This window comes from Neolamprologus multifasciatus, chromosome 4, assembly GCF_963576455.1.
Source record: "Neolamprologus multifasciatus chromosome 4, fNeoMul1.2, whole genome shotgun sequence".
Lineage (NCBI taxonomy): Eukaryota > Metazoa > Chordata > Actinopteri > Cichliformes > Cichlidae > Neolamprologus > Neolamprologus multifasciatus.
Genome location: NC_140442.1, coordinates 14,197,171 through 14,217,516, shown reverse-complemented (window position 1 = coordinate 14,217,516; position 20,346 = coordinate 14,197,171). Strand labels below are relative to the sequence as shown.

General features: G+C 38.9%; 3 protein-coding genes across 4 annotated transcripts in view; 2 read left to right on the top strand and 1 right to left on the bottom strand.

Annotated features, from left to right (window-relative positions):
- Window positions 1-4: 4 nt before the first annotated feature.
- Window positions 5-3,976, top strand: rnps1 (RNA binding protein S1, serine-rich domain). Its single transcript, XM_085155703.1, has 7 exons — window positions 5-122; window positions 1,780-1,926; window positions 2,022-2,201; window positions 2,315-2,420; window positions 3,079-3,232; window positions 3,321-3,462; window positions 3,573-3,976. Coding segments are annotated over exons 1-7 (837 nt in total). The 5' UTR covers window positions 5-120; the 3' UTR covers window positions 3,679-3,976.
- Window positions 3,977-4,708: 732 nt separating this feature from the next.
- LOC146520032 (arf-GAP with dual PH domain-containing protein 1-like) lies at window positions 4,709-18,983 on the top strand. 2 transcript variants are annotated; one of them, XM_085155701.1, is made up of 11 exons: window positions 4,709-5,007; window positions 6,697-6,827; window positions 7,271-7,362; window positions 9,022-9,104; window positions 13,516-13,628; window positions 13,831-13,977; window positions 14,306-14,389; window positions 14,824-14,886; window positions 15,004-15,075; window positions 15,369-15,597; window positions 16,709-18,983. In XM_085155701.1, the coding sequence occupies exons 1-11, from the start codon at window positions 4,917-4,919 to the stop codon at window positions 16,735-16,737; spliced, it is 1,134 nt and encodes a 377-aa protein (XP_085011827.1). In that variant the 5' UTR covers window positions 4,709-4,916; the 3' UTR covers window positions 16,738-18,983. The 2 variants fall into 2 exon arrangements, with proteins under 2 accessions (XP_085011827.1, XP_085011828.1); XM_085155702.1 differs by lacking the exon at window positions 4,709-5,007 and adding an exon at window positions 5,854-5,943.
- LOC146520031 (ras-related protein Rab-26-like) overlaps window positions 18,971-20,346 on the bottom strand; it is a 54,372-nt gene continuing 52,996 nt past the window's right edge. The window contains exon 9 of the mRNA XM_085155704.1: window positions 18,971-20,110. Within this exon, the coding sequence (XP_085011830.1) occupies window positions 20,011-20,110 (100 nt within the window). The 3' untranslated portion in view covers window positions 18,971-20,010. The remainder of the gene's footprint in view (window positions 20,111-20,346) is intronic.

The window sequence follows — 20,346 nt, the reverse complement described above, 5'->3', positions numbered from 1 at the left end:
ATAAACAAATGAGTTGTAAGTGGCGCTCAGGTGGTCACGTAACTTCCGCTTATCGTCATCACCGTGCGACGTTTTCTCAGGCCGCAAGTGGTCGAACTGCGCCTAGCTCCTTTGGAAAACATGTAAGTTTAACCTTTTATTTATCTTTAGTTGAGCTTTTTTTTAAACCCGAAAACGTATTTAGGCTTATGCGGAAAATTATGCGACATTTTCTAATCGCAGTTGAAGTTGGTTTTGGGTGAAACAGCAGCTCGTGCGTCGCTTTCTCCTTGTTTGAATGAAATTCAATGGCGGCGCGTTCGTGCTCAAGATGTTAGATGTGAAGTCAACTAGTTTACTTTAATGATTATTTTCCCTTGATAAACAATGTTATTATGGGAAGTTTACCATAAAAAATTAATAAGACAAATAATTCTAAAACTATTTAAATAATGTCCAGTAATTTCTGTTTGTTAATACAAGGCAAGAGGCTTTGTTCTACATATATATTGGAGATTTTTTCCCCCCCACAAGATTTTGCTTACATCATAATAATGTAATCCTGCACGTGACAAATACCTGCCAGATTATAAAAACGTAGAGGAAGTGATGGTGGATGAGTTTAAAACCCCGGGGTCAACAAAATTAGACAGGAAAAGAGTAAGACCATAAAGAATGTTCATAGATGTAATGAAGGAGAACATGTAGAAGGTAAGAGAATAAAGCTCAAATTAAATTAATAGGTATATTAAACATGCAGACATACCCAGGAAACCTAAACTAAATTAAATGGAAAACGAAAATAAAAACTGAAAACTGTAGTAGCAAAACATAATGAAAAATACAGAACCTGAATGACTCTGATGGTAGTAATATAACATTAACCTGCATTAACCTGAAAACATTCAAGAAAAGAAGACATCCATAGACACCAAGCATTTAAAGGTTCCAATATCAGACCAGTTATTACTTAGATGTATCGGGAGAATTAAATTCCATACTTGTTAATGAAAACTAAATGGACACAGAAGTGGCCGCACAGAGGTGCAGTTGTTAGCACTGTTACTTCAAAGCAATGAAGTCCTGCCATTGAATGCGCTGGCTGGGGCCTTGCTGTGTGAAGTTAGCATGTTCTCTCCCCGTGTCTGAGTGGGTTCCTCCCACAACCAAAAAACACAGGAAGGTGTTTTCTTGCATCCATGGCCGATGTTTCTTAATCGGCCATAGATGTGAATGTATGAATTGGTGTCTGTCTCTGCCCTGTGATAGGCTTTCAAGGTGTACCCTGCCTTTTGGCCTGTAACAGCTGGTATAGGCTCCAGCAGTTGGAGGCAAAAATTAAAGCTTGTAGAGAAAATGGGCGAATTAATACAAATTTAAACATATCAAAAGGATGTTCTAATTGTAGATCAAAATATTTGAGGCTGCTGCTCGTTATGAATTGTTCAAGTATTGTAAGTTTAGAAAAACTTGTATTATTTCCTCAGTACAGTTAATTGTTATTTTGTTCTGAAACAGTAACTACCTAACAGAAAACATATGACCTAAAATACAGTTTATTTCCTGGATATGTTCCTGTCAAACAAAGACATAGCTGTTAACATAAAAACCTTTGTGTTTTAAAAAAGCTTTTATCTTTAGAACTGTGAAATATGTTGAGCTCTATTTTCTGTCAACTTTTCAATTAAGCATTTAGTAAAAATATATTTATTTGCAGTGAAAATAATCTTAAAGTGGCAAACTTTGTGCTATTCTTAACGTAAACATATCAAAATAACAGTGGCTTTTCTCTCATCTAAGGGCACCCTCACCTACAAAGCGGAAGGAAGATGAAAAAACAAAAGACAGAGCCAAAGAAAAGCCTGGAACAAAGGAAGGAGAGAAGGAGAGAGGACGAGAGAAAGCAAGGAAGCGCCGCAGCGCATCCACTGGCAGCAGCAGCAGCAGGTTTGCCCTCTTAATGGGATCCTTTATCCCAGTGTTGAAAATAAAAATCTGTCCTCTTTCCTCATATATTTCTCTTTTTTATTGATTGTCACCAGATCTAGCTCTTCTTCGAGCAGCAGTTCTGGTTCCAGCTCAGGTTCTTCAAGCGGATCCAGCTCGTCTGGTTCCAGCCGCTCCGGCTCTTCTAGCTCCCGATCCTCTTCGTCTTCCAGCTCCTCGGGTTCTCCGAGCCCCAGCCGCAGACGGCACGATAACCGTCGCCGCTCCCGCTCTGTGTAAGTCTCTTCATCCAATGCAACTGCTTGGTAATTGTGCACAATGATGTGTTGTATGTTCTCTTGTTTGAGTCTTGATAAGGTTATTTAGTGTTTTGCTTGTGATTTTCCAGCTCTAAAACACAAAAGACCAGAGATGACAAGGAACGCCGGAAAAGAAGCCCAACACCCAAACCAACTAAAGTTTACTTAGGGCGACTCACCAGGAATGTCACCAAGGTTGGTTTTTATAGCAAAAGGGAGACCTGAGGACCACTCACACTGGAGGGGAAAACAAGCGATAACACACTATGCAGCTGAGGGTTGATGCTTTTGAAGCATTAATGTTGTTGGATGTTTGAGCTGATAAATGGTAGGTCTGAAATCTCTAGATTATTGCAAAGTGCTTGTTCTACATCTAGCCAAGTTTCATCTAAGAAGGTATTAGCCATCCTGAGATAAATTGAAGCCTGTTGGCTAAGAAGTAGTGCTGAAAGTTAGGTAGTTCTAATCCTCCTTTATCCTTGGTCTTTTGTAGTGTTTTTAAGCTTACGTCCTTCAAGCATGTTATTACTGTTGGGATTAAATAGTTTGTCCACCAGAGGGCACACTGCAACTCTAGATCAACCAGGCGATCTAGAGTCCATTAGAGTGTAAACAGGCGACAACTTGTAACAGTAAAACACATTTGTGACTGCACTTTTCTTAGTAAGGATTTAAAATCGCCAAATATCAGCACTGATCTGACAAATCATACGTTGGTTGGGCATTAAAGCTGTGGGAACATGTTGTCACTGATTTTTCTACATTTTCTACATAATGTATTTATTTGAATTTAAATTTTATATTTTTAGAACACAAAGGTTTTTATATTAACAGCTATGTCTTTGTTTAACAGGAACATATCCAGGAAATCTTTTCTACTTATGGGACAATCAAAGGAGTCGACATGCCAATGGACAGACTCCACCCGCACCTGCACAGGGGCTGTGCTTATGTGGAGTTTGAGACCCCCGACGAGGCCCAGAAGGCACTCAAACACATGGACGGAGGTATGTGGGTAGTTCTGTGGCTTCGTCATGGAAGATTAATCTAGACAGCGTTCGTGTTGGGTAACTCTTTGTTGACTCTTACAAATAGGTCAAATTGATGGACAGGAAATCACCGCTTGTGCTGTGCTGCCTCAGCGAGTCCGCCCTCCACCCCGTAGACCATCTCCACCCCGCAGAATGCCCCCGCCACCACCTATGTGGCGTCGCAGCCCACCTCGCATGAGGAGAAGGTACTATGAATGATTCGAGCAGTTACTGTTTCCATTCGTGTTTGACATTTGTGTTTTTTATCAGGCCTACTTGCCCTTCCACACTTACTTATTGATTTATCTTTTTGCAGGTCCCGCTCCCCAAGGAGGCGATCGCCAGCACGCCGCCGCTCTCGCTCCAGATCTCCCGGTCGCAGGCGTCACCGCTCTCGTTCCAGCTCCAACTCCTCTCGATAGACGGGTTTTCATACTGTACGCGATCTCTCATGGTGCCGAATCGGCTTCGTTTCTTGATTCCTCAGTATTCATGTGGGCTCAACAGAATTCACTCATCTGCATTGTAGCCAACATGGACATTTCTTTAATAGTGCTCTTTGTGAAACATTTTTTTCCATGTTTTGTATAAGTTTATTTTGGAAAGCTAGACCAGTATGTGTCTTTTTAGGTTGAGCTTGCTCTGCATACAGATCGACCAGTCTTCGACTGTGTCTTCTTTTTACCTTGTCTTGAATTTTTAGACATTTTGAAAAATAAAACTTTAACAATGTGAAAGGCCTCACCTTATTAATATTTAATATGTGTGCCATACTGTTATTGATCATTTCCTAATGGTTCCTGTTTTAAGAGCACAGGCATTACAGCCACAGGAAAAGAGAAAGGGACAAGGAAAAAGAGGCGTTTGCTGACATTCGGGGTGTGGTGGAATAATCCGTTTTGCTTAGGAAGGTTCCTGCCTGAGTGACATCACCCAGAAGCATCTATGTGACAACATCGTAAAGTCAAAATTTCTAAATACTGAGGAAACTTTCCTCATTACTTCCTTTATTACCTCCTTTCAGCATATAATTCCTGGTATAGTTGGATGGGTTTGTAAAAAATAGGCTCTTGTGGGGTGAAACGAATTTCATTAATGAGGATGTCCAGTAAACTGTGCCAGTGAGTCAGCTTACAATATACCTCTGTACAATAATGGAACAGATCTAAAAGAAATGCAGTTATTATACACATTAAAATCAGTTTGTCCCTAGCATATTTAAATTAATCAAACCTTGATCTAAATTGTTATTTTCTGTGTGACTGTGCCTGCCAAGTTTGTTAGTAGATTTGAATGACTGATCTGGCGATCAGTCAGATCAGTGAAATAGCGAGGAAGAGGTCAAATATGGGTGGATCCACTCTCTGCGAAAGTCTCCATTATGACCACTGGAGGTCTCCCTCCAAATAAACAAGAGTTGTGTTTGCGTTTGCTGTTTCAGTGTTAAAGCATCTACACAACGCTGAACGTGCTTCATTTTTTTCTTCTCATCGAGGCACCACCTAAAATCGACGCCGCTCCTGTTTGGCCAAGCGCGCTCCGACGCCCTGCGAATTTACTTCAGTTCGTCCGGCCACAGTCTCTGGGCTACTTTCTATGCAAGACTGCTGGAGGATTTTAGGGGTTGATCAGGCGTCGGAGCAAAATAGGTTAAACTTAAATGACCTCCGATCACGAAATGATCAGACAGCGTGTGAAAGCGCTTCTGGACAAACCTGGGAATGGGAACTGTGCCGACTGTGGAGCTGCAGGTAGGCTGGAGGAGTGGAGTCACTCTCAGATGCTGGACATCCAGTTTTAAGAGTGTTCATACATTCTGTGGCAATCCCAACTGAGACACACGAACGTAATTGCTTTAGTTTCTCTTCTCGGACAGTTATGACACCTGTGCGATAGTTGACACAATGAATATTTTCACACTGATGCAATACGTTTGTGAGTTCTGATAAAAAAAAACAAAAAACAACAACAACCAATACTGTCAGTCGGAGGTTTTCAGTAGTTTCAGTAAAAAAAATTTTTTATTATTATTATTTTTTACTGTTCATGCTGAGTAGCCAAATAGGTGTTTATGTCCGTGGTTGGTTTTCTTCTTCAGCTTGCAGACATGTGGTCACACACCCTGAGGAACACACCTAGTTGTTTAACATTAATCAAATCTGCAGCTCAGTATATGAGAGCATGCATGCATTTTCAAAAAGGTGTTGCTTGTGAAATTTACTTTCACTTATCTACTCTGCAGCCTTCAAGATTCTCTTGTGGAAGGCGACAAGCACATGAGAGCATCATATTAAAATACAAGTAATAAACACGGTTGCAGTTCTCTTGGAGTCCTTTCTTTCAGCTCTAAGTTTTGAACACACTCATACATTTTTAAATATATTTTTAGGCTCTGCGTGCATTACACTTTCTGTGTAGAATGACTTCAGTGTTAGACCGAGAGGGTGAGTCGGCGTGGGACTTGCTAACCACGCGGCAGCATCTTGTCTCAGTGTTACAGATACACGGTTTCGCATGTGCACAGTTTTTAAATTATGCTCGAGGAAGTAATCGAGCTCTTTGTTCTCATGCTCTCTTGTATGTGTGCGGCCTTGCCTTCCTCAGAGACGGTTAAAGGCTGCTGAATGCTGACACCAATCTTGTTGCCCCAGTTCTGCGGTTCACTTACAAAATAACCACAATGGCAGGTATAATATAGCCTCACGCTGGTCAGTGCAATGACGCTAAAAATTAAACTTCGAAATATATCTGCATCTCCTCACACCTTCACAGCGTTTGTTCTCTGTACTAAATTTAAAAACATTTAGTGCATCTTTTCATACTGCATGAGTTAAAAAAAGAGAGTGTGTGGTATATATAAAACTCTGTGAAGTTGTTTCTTTCCCTGCTTGTCAACTTTTAAACCTTCGCTTAAGCATTCATGTTAAAGGTGAATGTGATGTGTATTTATGTATCTATTCCTGCATACAAACGCTTATTAAAACACGGGGTCTTGATATAAATACTGAAGATTTAGGCTGCCTAAATTTAGGTCCTAGAAACAAGCTTATTGCGCACTAGTAACTTCCTGTGTATACTATAGTGAGCATATGTGGAAATCTATTTATGCGGTGCGCTGATCATCTGCCTATGTTAAAGACGAAGAGGAAGAATGACCGAGAAACAATCAAGCTTTTATCGTTAGCTTGTCTTAATCTTGTTATGCTTCTGCCTGTGCTGATTTCTGTTCTTTCTCAGGCGACATTTGTAACATATTTGTGTTTATTTGAAATCTTAATCAACTACAGCAATGGTTGTTCTATTTGCCTGTGATAACCACTTGTCCCAGTTACTATTTGGAACCATTAGTGTCTGTCAGGAATTTTTCAGTGTGGCAGTTACTTAAGGTAAAATATTTTGTGTGTGTGTGTGGTCATATACCTCTTTATCCTGCATTACAGGCCCAGAGTGGGCATCGTACACCCTTGGCGTGTTTGTGTGTCACAGCTGCTCAGGCCTCCATCGAAACATTGCTCAGATCAGCAAGGTCAAATCTCTTATTCTGGATCCCTGGACCTCTTCTGAGTTGGAGGTGAGAAACCCAGTAGGAGATCCTCTAGTAAGAGGGGATCAGCAATCAGGCTTGAAATCCCATCTGCACCCATCTCCCTCAAGCATCTATGAGCAGCTATCGTTCTGTCTCCCACTCTTCCCCCTGCATCTCTGCTTAAAGAAATAATAAAGGTCATCTATATGAATTGAGCTTGGACTAAAATAAATGGGCCAGCAGCTGACAGACACAACCAGCTTCTTTGTGTACTTATGCAAAGGCGTGTCTGTGTATACTTCTCTGCGTGCTGAGCAGCGTCCTCAATTTTAAATACGAAGACACAAAAGTGCAGCAGTCAAACTTTGGGCAAAGAGTCAACCAAACTAACACTGAGCTCCAAACACAGCATTTTGAATATCTACAGAAAGCTGTGAACACAAACAGATATTCCTTATAGAGTGAATGCTTTTTCCCCTCCTCCACAGTTTATGGACTCTGTTGGTAACAATGCTGCCAAAGCCATATATGAACAACTAGTTCCTGCCTTTTACTACTGCCCCACCTTCAAGGATTGCACGTAAGTAATCCATCCTCTTTTGTTCCACTTTATGTTTGAGTCACCTCTAAATACGCAGTCAAAATGTAAAGAAAGTACACCCTCTTTCACTTCAAAGGTTTTACATATCAGTACATAATGAAAAATATTACGTTCCTCAGCAAATCTTGACATTTGGTAAATACAACCTCAGACAAGCTACAATACACGACTGCACTGTGCCATTGTATATTTAATAAAGATTAAGCCAAATTGCAAAGTATAACCTTAGGGATTGAGAGGGAAGGTAGCACACAGGTTCTACTAATCAAATGAACTTCATTGATTGATCATCAGTAAGTGTGAGCACCTCAAACAAAGAAGTTTTGGCAGCTTGTTGTTCTGGATCATTCAGATACGCACTGACACAATGCCCAAGATGAAAGGCATTTGCAGTGATGTTATAGAAGCAATTGTTGCTGCCCACTAGTCTGGAAAGGGTTATGAGGTCATTTTCCAACAATGATGGACTTCCAACAAAGTCCATCATTCTAGAGTGAGAAAGATTCTTCACAAGTGGAAAACATGTTAAATGTTAAAGTACACGACAGTAGAAAATTAGAAAAACAAAATAAATATGGCACTTTAGAAGGGTCGCCTTGATGCCGCCTTCATGGCTTATGTTTGGCCATAATGCCAAGAACTATGTTTGGTAAAAAATAAACGCAGCACCTCAGCACAAACACCCCAAACCAACAGTCGAGCACAGTGACAAAGGGGTGATGATGATCATTTTAACACAGGCTAAGGACCAGATTATTATTTTTTTATTATGTCTTGATATGTAAAACCTTTAAATTGAAAGAAGGTTTCCTTTTTCTTATTATGACTGCAACATGGATAAGCACAAAGCAGTGGGATATGATAGAAACTGTATACCTTTTCATTTTTAGTAATAAGTATTGAAAACTATTAACACTAGTAAATTTCTCTCTATATATACTCTAAATTAATTGTTATTTTATGCAGTAAATATTAGCAATGGTGCCTTTAAGCCTGCAGCTGTTGGGAAAATGGATGTCTTCATTAACAAGTGGTTTTGGTTTGGCAGGATGACATTGATAAGAATGCCCAGTTCCTGTAGTATGAACAGGAAGCAGCAATTCAGCATGAGGGTTTCTTCTTAACTGTTCAGCGATATAAATAACAATTTTGAACAGCACCACAGTGACCTGTCATGTCAGAAAGTCTAAACGGGCATGTGTTGTGTTTTGGAGGGGTGACTGATGAGTGAAGAAAATAGGGATGAAAAAGGCAGATCCATTTACTACAGTGAAGAGCTGTACACACAGTAATACCGCAGCAGTTTGAACATACTGAGAAGATGCATACAAGTGCAATTATTATGATTATTATTATTAAGGGAACCAAAAAATACAGAAAATGGAAAAAAGGAGAAGAATATGACGCTAAAGAACATCACACACCATCTAATTGTTATTATGTTTGAAACAGGACAAGGGAGACACAAATGATAATTGCAAGATGATGAGGTCGTATTCGATAGATGTTTGCACAAAATAAATCCCCGAGGGTCGGCATCTGCGCAAGTTAATGAGATGTTTACAACAAATTAGCTGAGGCATGAAGTACACATCAAACCCAGGCAAAGCTGAGTGTCTAACAGTCTCTGTTCTGCAGGGTCCTGCGGGATCAGTGGATCCGAGCCAAGTACGAGAGGAAGGAGTTTTTGTGCGTGGAAAAGCAGGAACCCTACTCGGCAGGTAAGAATACAACATACCTGTGCACAGTTATATGCATATAGTTATAACCTTTTACATGACCAAAAGAAGAAGTATTTCTGCGTCTTACGCTGCACCAAACATTCAGTGTTGCTTTAATCAGCGAGAAAGCGTCATCTATTAACCCAAACAAGGATCGAGGACAGAAAACACCCCACTTTACCACCTCCACTTCAAGTAATAATTCAGGATTTTGGGAATAAAGAAAATAATTGAAGGGCATAAAAACTGAAATGACATATATCAGCTTAATTGGTGAGATGTTGGCAGGTGCAGTTGTTGCAGGAGGTGCTATGTGACTTGGTAATGGCATCATACTTTCAAAGGGTGTAATAGGAAATAAATAGTCACGGTCCACTAGGCACCATCACCCAGTGCTCATTTACATAGCCCAGCCCAATTAGTCAGCTGTTTAGAGATAGATGGTGTGTCAGCATGGCTTATGTTGCAGAGACAATGAGGGTTTGTCATCAAGTGAAGAAAACGGTCTTTTTTATGCCCTACAGATCCTTTTTATTCTCGTTTCTCACTAATTACCAAAACACACACTTATCCATGCCCTTTGTGCTGAATCATCTCCCTTTCATAATGGACGTCTGGCTAATTGCCCAATGCAGTCTCATAAGAGACAAAGAAGCACCAGTGTAAACCAGACTCAGTTAATCAATAACGGACGCCTCTGCCACTGGCTGGCAATGAGTGTGCAAATGCCAAGACTGGACTACTATGAGTCTGCCTGTTATGACTATCGTGATTTTCGCATGCACGAATGTATGACACAGCTAAGATTATGATGCGAAGATTATGTAGTGTTTCCCAAACAATGTTCTCTTATTCACTTCTCTGAATAATATGGACACACCCTCATTAGTGGACATTACATTTAGAGTTCTCATTTCATATCGTCAGTATCGTCTGTTGAGTTGCACAATGGCCATGATTGTAAAATGAGGTGCATTACATCGCTGGGTGTGTAGCAGAAAATCCCTATGCTGTTTAAATCATGGCATAAAAATTGCTTTTTTTCTACAGTCGTGAGGGCAGTATGCAGTCGATTCAGAACATACCTAAATAAAATAGCAAACAGAAAATGTATTTGAATTGAATCCATGCTAAAAGCAATAAAATGCACTTTAAGATATTTAAAGTAGATGATATATTTAACTTTCTAACCAATGTCTGAACTGTTGGTAACTATTTATTTATATATTGTTTTAAGACCTTTATACACAGTACATGTATGGTTTTCACCAAACTCTATTAATTGGTGCCAAAAAAATAGGCGTAGTTGGATTAATGACAATAAATTATTATTTATTTTAATATTTACAACTTGTATTGGATTTTGGACACTGTATGAAATGTTTAGATACAGAATATAAGTGCTGAAAATGGGCAAAAAGTTGAGGTTAATGTGTGAATAGTTAACCCGGCACTCTTTGAGATAAATGATTTAACAGAACGGAGTAATTTGAAGTATTTTTATTGTGATTAGACTTTTTTTTCAGAGCAGGCTGTCTTGTTTTTCAGGGCAATGGGGATCTTGTGTTGTGTGTTCATACCTATTCATAGGATCTTATTTAAAAGAGCCACACATAAAGGATAGGCCTACCCCACAATGTTACAATGCTGCTAAGTTCTGAGAAATCCACTCTTCTCTTTAGCAACTACTCATAGTTGAGCAAAGTCTGAGGAAATGGGAAGCTGTCAGACGTGCGTATATGTTACCCAGATAAGAAATGATGGTCACAAACCATACATACTATCAAGCTTGAAAGACTGCTTCCCCTGGTAACGTCTGTTTGGAAAACAGGAAACAAGGCAAGTTAAATTTTGTTCAACCCGACAGAAAGCAGTTTAAAAAAAAAAAGTGCATTATATAATACAATACTTTGTTACTCAAAACCACACCTTCAGAAGGTGTGTGTGTGCGATTGTGTCTTAGAATTTGTAGTAGCGCAGCATCACAGATGGTAGGTTCACATGCTGTAGTCCACATGATGAGGAAGCAGAATGTGATGGGTAAAATCAACACAGTTCCCTTTTAACTAAGTCGTATGAGGTTGTCACTGGGTGTCTCTGAGGAACCTCGTGCATTTTAAAATTAGCATAAAGCTTAAGATTTGCTTTTGTTGCGCGCCAATATACAATCTGAAGTGTATTGTGCGTTGTATTGTTAGTGCTGCAGAGTAGATGTGCAAGGCAAGCAGGAAGGTTTGTAACTAATTGCTCTGGTCTCGTCAGCTGAACATATTTAAAATGTAGACTGCAGATTTGAGTCTGGGCTAAGATCCTGCCACACATATGGATGTTTGCATGCAGAAACTAAAAGTCTTCTCAGTTGCAGGTAGAGAATATAAAGCCTGTTATCATAGTCTCATGACAGTTAAACTTTGTCTCTCTGTCAATGCTCCCTTGTGTTGTGCTGTGCAGAGGTTTAGAGCATGTGGATATGCGTGCCTGCCGTGGAGGAAGAATGCCCTCTTTTGTGCATGAGCATTGTATACAACAGCGCACATAGATTTTATGCCAAAACATCCAGTATTCATCTGTGCAGGATCTGGAGAGAGACGGACACTGCCATACGAAAATCCCTTTGCTCTTCCAAGTGTTTGCAAATCTTTAACTTTCTGTTATCTCAGTGAATCATTTCTCTTCTTCTCCTCCGTTCTGTCGTTGTGGAAGGTTTGACCCCATCCCAGAGGTGGAAGAAAACAGGTTCAGGTGCATAAATTATTGATGAAGCTATTGCTCAGCCATAGCAATAGGTTCTATTTGTGACTCAAAATGCATATTTAAGTAGGAAAGCGAAGAAAGATGCAGGTGTACCATAATTCTAGGTACATTTGCCCCGGAAAGCAGTGCTGTATAATTTTCTGGCACATCCTCCTCTTATTTTGAAGCCTCTGGCCTCTAAAGCAATGTATTTAACCTCATGCAGCAGCAGCAATTAACTGAGGTGCCTATTTTTTTGGTACAGTTTTTTGCGGGGGAAGTAGTTTTCGTTGTTTCTGACGAATCAATGTAATATATTACTAGGAACACATACAGCTATTCATATCCAGTCAGATTTCCATTTAATTTTGATTAAGACCATTTGCTTACGTAGTATGCCTAATTAGCCTTTTGAGTGCTACATGTAAAAATGGGGAAACTTTGTAGTTCACGTGTGACTATGGCGATTGCGTTGTAGCATCACAGTGTTGGTAGAGTAACTGCTGAGGAACAATACCCAAGTTTTTTTTGATTTCGTATCAACTTCAGCATCAGGATCTAGTTCTCTGTTATTTAGGTGCATTTTATATTTCCTTAGTGTTTCAGTCTTAATTGTCTGTATGAGAATAATGTTATTACGGTTTTGTGTGTGGCCATGGTCAAGAATAGGACCATCTACTACTGCGTGTGTGTCTATGTGTTTGTGGGGAGGAGAAAATAGGTGAATGATTGACATGATTATTTAGGTATGACTAAAAATTGGTGGAGTCATTCACTGCTCCCGATTGTTCAGTTACAGCTATAAAACAAACGTGCTTAGTGTGTGTGCTAGCATATTTGTTTCAGTCATTTTCAGGCTTGTAGATCAGTAGAAGCTTCATTATTTATGTATAGTAAAAGCCATTACTGAGGTTCTTAGAACAGTGGTCACAAATACTAAAAGGGTACACACACAAGCACAAGGTCATCAGTATGTCTTTCAGTGGCCTCCACCAATGTTGTTACTGGTTACCGGTTAGCTCTTCAAGGGATTGTGTAATAGGTGTTTAATTCACCGGATGAGTAACCACAAGACGTGGTTGTGCAATAATATAACTTATGTTTTCTTTAGCATTTGGATTAGTTTAAACGGATTTAGCAAGACAATGTGGGTTTAGGGATTTCCGTACTTGCTTTCTGGAATTAAAGTGTCAGCTATGAGTGTAAGGCGGCATGAGTCAATTTTTTTTTAATGGCAAGTGGATATAAAAGCTTTGTGTATTGTGCAATTGCTGCAACTCTTCAGAACAATTTCTGTCTAAATATATCAAAATGGTAGGAGTTAACTGGCAAAGCAAAATAAACCATATAATTTTAGATTTTATTTGAAACATAGCATGAACATAAGCAATGGGAACTGAACACTCATCAGAGGGTCAGAAACAAAGGTCCAAAACAAATGCCAATGCTACAGTATATGCAGAGAGGCTATCATTGTTTTATAATGTAAATGGATCAGCCTTAAAAGTGACAGTTTTCTTCTCACTCTAAATCACCCAGTGCACATTTATCTATCTGATTATCAAGTTAATAACAGTTTGTTTATTTGTGGACATTTCTTAGATGTGTGTCTGAGATTTTCAGCATTAATAAAAGTTGTTTTATTCACCCCCAACCTGTGTTTCTCTCCTCCTGGCAGGCTACAGAGAAGGGTTTCTGTGGAAACGTGGCAGAGACAATGGACAATACCTGAGCCGAAAATTTATTCTGTCTGAGCGAGAGGGCGTGCTTAAATACTTTAACAAGCATGACGTGAGTTCTCTGTTTTGCTTACACTCTGTCACTTCATACATGTCCCGATTTTTCTCTTTGTAATATATGAAGTTGTATAAATAAGGAGCCTGTGTGTTTTGGCAAATGTGGTTATCTCCTAGTCTACAATTGGTTAATAATGTGCATAAAACAGCCTTGATAATGGCGAGAATGTTTAACAAAAAGCCTTTACTTTCTGCAGGCCAAAGAGCCTAAAGCGATTATGAAGATCAATACTTTGAATGCCACTTTCCAGCCATCCAAAATGGGCACTGCCCATGGCCTGCAGATAACCTACTTAAAGGACAACAGCACTAGGAATGTCTTTGTTTACCACGAGGATGGAAAGGTGAGCTGACACGCCCCGTTTGGTGTTTCAGATGGGAAATTGTGAGCTTGGGAACGTTAATGTGTCCCTCTAGAGGAAAAAGTTGGCAATTACAATTCAACATGTAACAAATTTACGTTGGTAAGAGCTTCACAGGGATCTGTTTAATTAAAAATAGTTACCAATATATTTCCCAATAGCTTAGTTTCTTAGTTTCAGATGGTTTTCTTCCAAAGCATTTTTAAGAAGTTACCTTGTTGGTGGAGTTAATTGGGGATGGGACCAATGGTTTAAATGACATGATAATGTGTAACTTAGCCATTATACTTCCTTATGTCCTTCTCTTAAGGAAATAGTGGACTGGTTCAATGGCATCAGAGCAGCTCGATTGCGCTACTTGCAGGTGGCTTTTCCTCTTGCTCTAAACTCTGAGGTGAGTAAGTGCTCTCACGTATTGGCTCCTGCATGAAGGCAGCTACAACTAAGGTGGCTGAAGACAAGTTTTTCCTTTTCTTTTGAACTTGTCATTACGAAGGTAATATTGCACACAATAATGGCATCTTTTGTGCTTCAATCTGGTTGCTGTACTCATGATTTAAGCTCATGTAGAGGTTTAATTTAAACCTTTTGCAGGTGTTTTTAACTTCAGTACAGCTTGGTAAACTGTATTCATTTCTAAAATGTCAAATTCAATTCAATTCAGTTTTATTCATATAAAACACTAAATCACAACAACTTCTCAGTGTGGTTTAACTGCAAACCAGTAGTCAGTTTAATATAAGCATGCGCACATATACAGTTAAAAAAGAAACAAACAACAAATCAAACATTTTCCTGAAATGATTATGTTTCTTTTTCTTTGTGCAGCTGCTGCCAAAGGTAACCAGAAACTACCTAAAAGAGGGCTACATGGAGAAGACTGGTCCAAAGGTGATTTTGTTTTGTGGAGATAAATTGCCGATCATATATCACAGGAGAAAAATAAAAGAAAAAAAATCACAGCGATGCCGTCAAGATGACTTCGATGTCTTGTTTTCTGTCCTGCAGCACACAGAGGGCTTCAAGAAGAGGTGGTTTACGATGGATGACAGGAGGCTCATGTATTTCAAGGATCCACTGGTAGTAAAGTTTCACCAGTAAAACATATGAAAAGAAATTTAATTACACACTATGACCAGCAGATGGTGCTGTCATGTTTCTCTACAGTCAATTCTTATTTTTAAGAGACCATGACCCAGAATTTGTGCAAGTAGCCTTTAGCACAGCGCCTTTGATTTTATTCACACTTTTTTTGTGTTTTTATACTTTAATGAAGCAATTTCCATATCCATTAACTCTTCTGAATTTAAGTTTGATTCAGGTACATAAAACTACATTACATACATTAAAACTGCTTCTCTCTCTGCTTGTAGGATGCCTATGCACGTGGTGAGGTCTTCATCGGTAGTCAGGAAAATGGCTACATTGTGCTTCCCAACCTCCCTTCCACTATCCAGGGTTACCATTGGCCATTTGGAATAACAATAGTGACCCCAGATAGGAAGTTCCTCTTTGCATGTGAGACCGAAGTGGAGCAGAAAGAATGGATCACTGCTTTCCTTACAGTTATTAACAGACCAATGCTGCCTCAGGAGTATGCAGGTTAAAATAATTAAAAAAAAAAAAAGTTACAAAACACATACAGTGTTGTGCAAAAGTCTCGAGCCACCCCTCATTTTTTTTAGATTTTGCTAGGAAATGTGCAAAGATACAAAAAAGTGCTGTATAAATAGTTATCAGGAATTGTTCTCAATGCTTCTTTAAGGATGTTCGAAGCTCTTCTTTGGATGTTGGCTGGCTTTTGTTCCATTCTTTGTTGAGATGATCTCACACTGATTCAGTAACGTTGACCTCCGAGCTCTGGGGAGGCCAATCCATGACTGATACTGTCCCATTGTGTGTTTTCTATCAAAGGTATGCTTTTACTGCACTTGCAGTGAAAAATGAAGATGCTGCCAATCTGACAATTTCTAGATAGTATTGCACAGTGGATCAAAATCAGATGGTACTTTTCTGTGTTCATAATTCCATCGTCCATCCAAACATCCTTTTCTGCTCATCCTTATTAGGGTTGTGGGTGGACTGGAGCAGGTATAAGGCAAGAGTCAGGGTACACCCTGGACAGATCGCCAATCTGATGCAAGGCTCATATTTCCACCAATTTTGACAAAATCTGAAACACAACTGGCTGAAAACCATGACAGAGCTTGGTTGTAGAAACTTACACTGTTGTGTACACCTTTTAGCTCAAAGCTCTTTGGGAATCACCTTATTAGTACATAAATACTATTTTGTACCTGTCAAACAGTGTTATATTTGGCATTTGTTAAGATTCAACAAAAGAAATGGTAACAAATTTTAAATTGGTTCTAGTCTGTTATGTGTAGAGACAGCACCGGCTCATGTCCTAAATGCCTTATAATGCTTGAAAGAGTAACAGGTTAGTCTTGAATGGTTTAGCGAAACAAAACATCAGATATTCTTCAGGTCAAGAACAAGACCTGGACTTAAAGTGAGTGAAAAAGCAGCTGATGTCAAAAGAAGACCTTTAGAAAGAATGAAACAAAGTCGGGTCCTTGGAAGCAAAATATAAAGAAATAAGGAGTGGCTCAAGACTTTTGCACAATACTGTAAATCGTTTTTTAATACATAGAAGAACGTGCCAATATTTTGTTCACTCATGTGGCTCTATTTTCTTTCTCCTTTTCTACAGTGGAGGCATATTTTAAGCACAAACCGTGATGAGGACGAAGAACTTGGTGCAGGGTGAGGAATATAGAAACTGCCGCTGGAAGAAGAAAAAAACCTTGACATCTTGTAATAGAAGCACTTATGAAAACTGAATGCTCACATAGAAAAGAGCCTCATGGTGACACAGCTTTGATTATTTGGCATTCCAGCAGTTACCCTTTTGTCTTTGCCTGTCGTCTTCGTCAGCCTCACCTACATGATGTGCCAGACACGTTTCGTGGGGAGCCATGAATGTTAGCTAACTCATCTGCTATGTGGTCTGACTTACTTTCATACTTGAAACAGGACAGTCACACTGAATGTGCAGATGTGTGTGTGTGTCTGTAAACTTGGAGTTAGAACTGTTGCTGCTCGCGAGATTTCAGCGTAGTGTTCTGTTATCAGTAACAAGATTACATTTCAGATGTATGAACTGCAAACTTCTGACCAATTATATGCAGACCAAAACAGATTTATCTGACATAAAACTGCATGTCAACATCATTAAGGTGGTATACATACATTATTTTATATTAGACTCTCTGTAAAAATATGTGTAATTCTGAATGTATTTATTTTTTTTAAACTGTCTAATTTTCTATGTGCCACACAGCTAGAATAAACAATTTTTGCTTTTTTTTTGTTAGCACAGATGTAATCAATGTAACAACTAAGTACTGCCTAGCCTTACTGCTTCTTCTATTTTATACAACTATTTAAATATTTCCTTTATGTCACGAGTTATTATCCAGCAGAGGGAGACATAGGAAAGGCTTTAGACTAAAAAAGGCTCCAGCGGCTTAACTTCATCAAACCAGTGATTGCTGGTCTACACTTTAAGTGATTTGTGAAAGCAGCCCTAGGAGAAAGGCACAAGAAGGTTTGAGCACTACTTTCATTAGACTGTCGCACAATTTGTTCAAACCTGAAGAGCTGACGTCAATCAGCGTGAACACGCACATGCTCTCTGCTGCGCTCAGTGATCTGTAATTGCATGCTTTGTATTGTGTAACTGTCCAAGAAGAGAATTTGTGTTAGAGAATCTGAAATATGATGTATACATATTTTTTTTATTGTAGTTTTCAGTTACAAGAAAGAAGTTACACACTGAAAGGTAGTAAACAAAATAAACAATACTCTTAACTTCAAGGCTAAAAAAAAGAAACATGGGCATGTACAGTAAGTGCAGTACAGTATGTGGTTGCTTAGAAAGATGGAGTCTTTCTAAGCAACAGTGTATACAATTACATCTGTGATTCTTATATTAATTATATTATATTATATTAATTCTTATATTAAAAAGTTAAATACTGTTAACTGATTAAAGGTGACATACTGCTCAAAATGTTAAGAAAACATGGCATATACCCAATTTATATACGAATGTACAGAAAACACATACATGCAGTACTGTGCAAAGGTTTTGAGTCATTGGTCATTTCCTTTTATTCTACTTCCAAAGACCCAGACTTTCTTGTTTTAAGGTGGTCTTGAGGATTAGTTCTCCAGGTTTTCTGTTATTGTTTTCTGGAGATTGGCTGCATTTTCACCCATTTTCAGTCCAATTCTTGTACCTGACATCACAAAATAGAGTTTTGTTGCTTTTTGCTATAGAAAAAAGGATTTAAATTATTGAAGGCACAAACTAATGCAACTCAAAGGATGAAGGCAAAAGGCTTTTTAAAAATTCGATCTTTAGCTTCGATGTTACTGTTGCGAAAACACATCAGTTGTTCCCATTTCTTTAGTTGAATCCAAAAATGCCAAAGATAAACAAAGATGGGCATAAAAATATTATTTTTGCTTCAACAAGATTGAGTTGATTTCTCAAGCGCTATAGCATGGAAATGATCCCAAACACACTGCCAAGACTGGAGGTCAACTTTACTGAAGCAGTGAGGGATCATCTTGACAAAAAACAGAACAAAAGGCATCCGACATCCAAAGAAGAGCTTCAAATGCCCTTCAAGACCCCTAAAGAACTATTCCCAATGATTATCTAAAGAGATTTCAAGCTTGTTAGAATTCTATGATCTCTGTGTTTGACTTATATACAGTATTTCAATGTATGTTTGCACGTTTCGATAAATCACTGCAGCTTTTTCCCTGCAAAATATAAAGAAATGAGAGGTGGCTCAAAACTCAGCATTTAAATACACTGTCGTGATTTGCATGGATTACAAAAAACAAAAACAAACAAAAAAGAAACAAACAGAGAAATAAAATAAAAAAAAATTACATATGTTTCATGTACAATACTTCAGGTCTCTATAGCTCTTTATTTCTCACTTCACTCCCATGCTCTTATTCCTATCTAAAGTGATGTTCTCTTCTATCCAAACTATTTTACATGCAGAAAAAAATGTAGTATTTACACCATAATGACCATAATAAGCCCCCATTTTATATTCCTGTATATTGCATACAGTGTGTTTGACTATCTGTTTTTAATAATTTAACAAAAAATACAGATCAGGAACAGTGGTCGCATTACAGCTCTTCAAAACTCAAACGTCTAAATTTGTTTAAACATTATATTAATATGGATTCATATCTGAATGCTGTTAATGCTCATTGTATCCAAAATAGCGACACCCATTTGCTTTTGCTAGATTTTTGTGTTAAAATAATACAAATCCCCCCACTCCCACCCCCAAATCCACAGCTGAAACAGACTAAATTTATGCTGGTGAGCTAACCCGGCTCCAGGGAGCCTGCTGAATCATTGATTTAACCACAAACTGTACAGAGGACACTTCACTACACATTTACTATTTGAACATTCATCCGTAACATCCGAAGAAAATGACAGTTGCATCTAACACATTAATTATATGCAGAAATTAAACTGCTTTAAAAACATGCATTTTATCTCTGCAACAAACAAAACAAAAAAGACCCTTCAAAATAAAAGAAGGACACCAGGCAACGGTGAAGATAATTGTGTAGCTGCAGTTGAAACAGGGTAATGACTGAGGTGTGCCATCTTTGCCTTTTGCCAATTATAACCTTGGGTTACATTTACAGCTACAGAAGGAGATGGGTGGGGAAAAGCAAGACGCACATACACATGATGCAGGAAGGCAACGAGACTAGTGAGGACAACAGTGAGATTGTGTGTACTGACACAATGAAATCTGAAAATGGACGAGCAGAAGGTCGAACGGGTTTATACCTTGACTTGACTCCTTTCTGATCACACCAGATATGAACACGTACAGTATGGAAATAAGTGGCACACATACACACACACACACAGAGCCAAAGAGTGACTGGGGCAGGCTTTTAAGACCGGCAGCAGCCAGTGCTCTTCATTTCCTTGTTCACGTACTCATGGAGCTTAAACTTCTCACTGGGATCCTTCATGGACCTGTGCTTCAGCTCCCTGAGGAAAAGGAAGAGGATATTGAAGTAAAGGACCTTCACACACATTAACCTATTTTTGAAAATCCTGTGTTAGTTGACTGGATTGGCTTTCAGTCAACTAACACAGGAGAATCACATTCATACCTATGGACAAATTAGAAAATGCTCAGACTGAAATACTAAAACTGGACTGTGAGAGAAAGCCCATGCAGAAAAGGGGAGAACAAGCAGAAGTCAGAAGTAGGCATGTTTGAA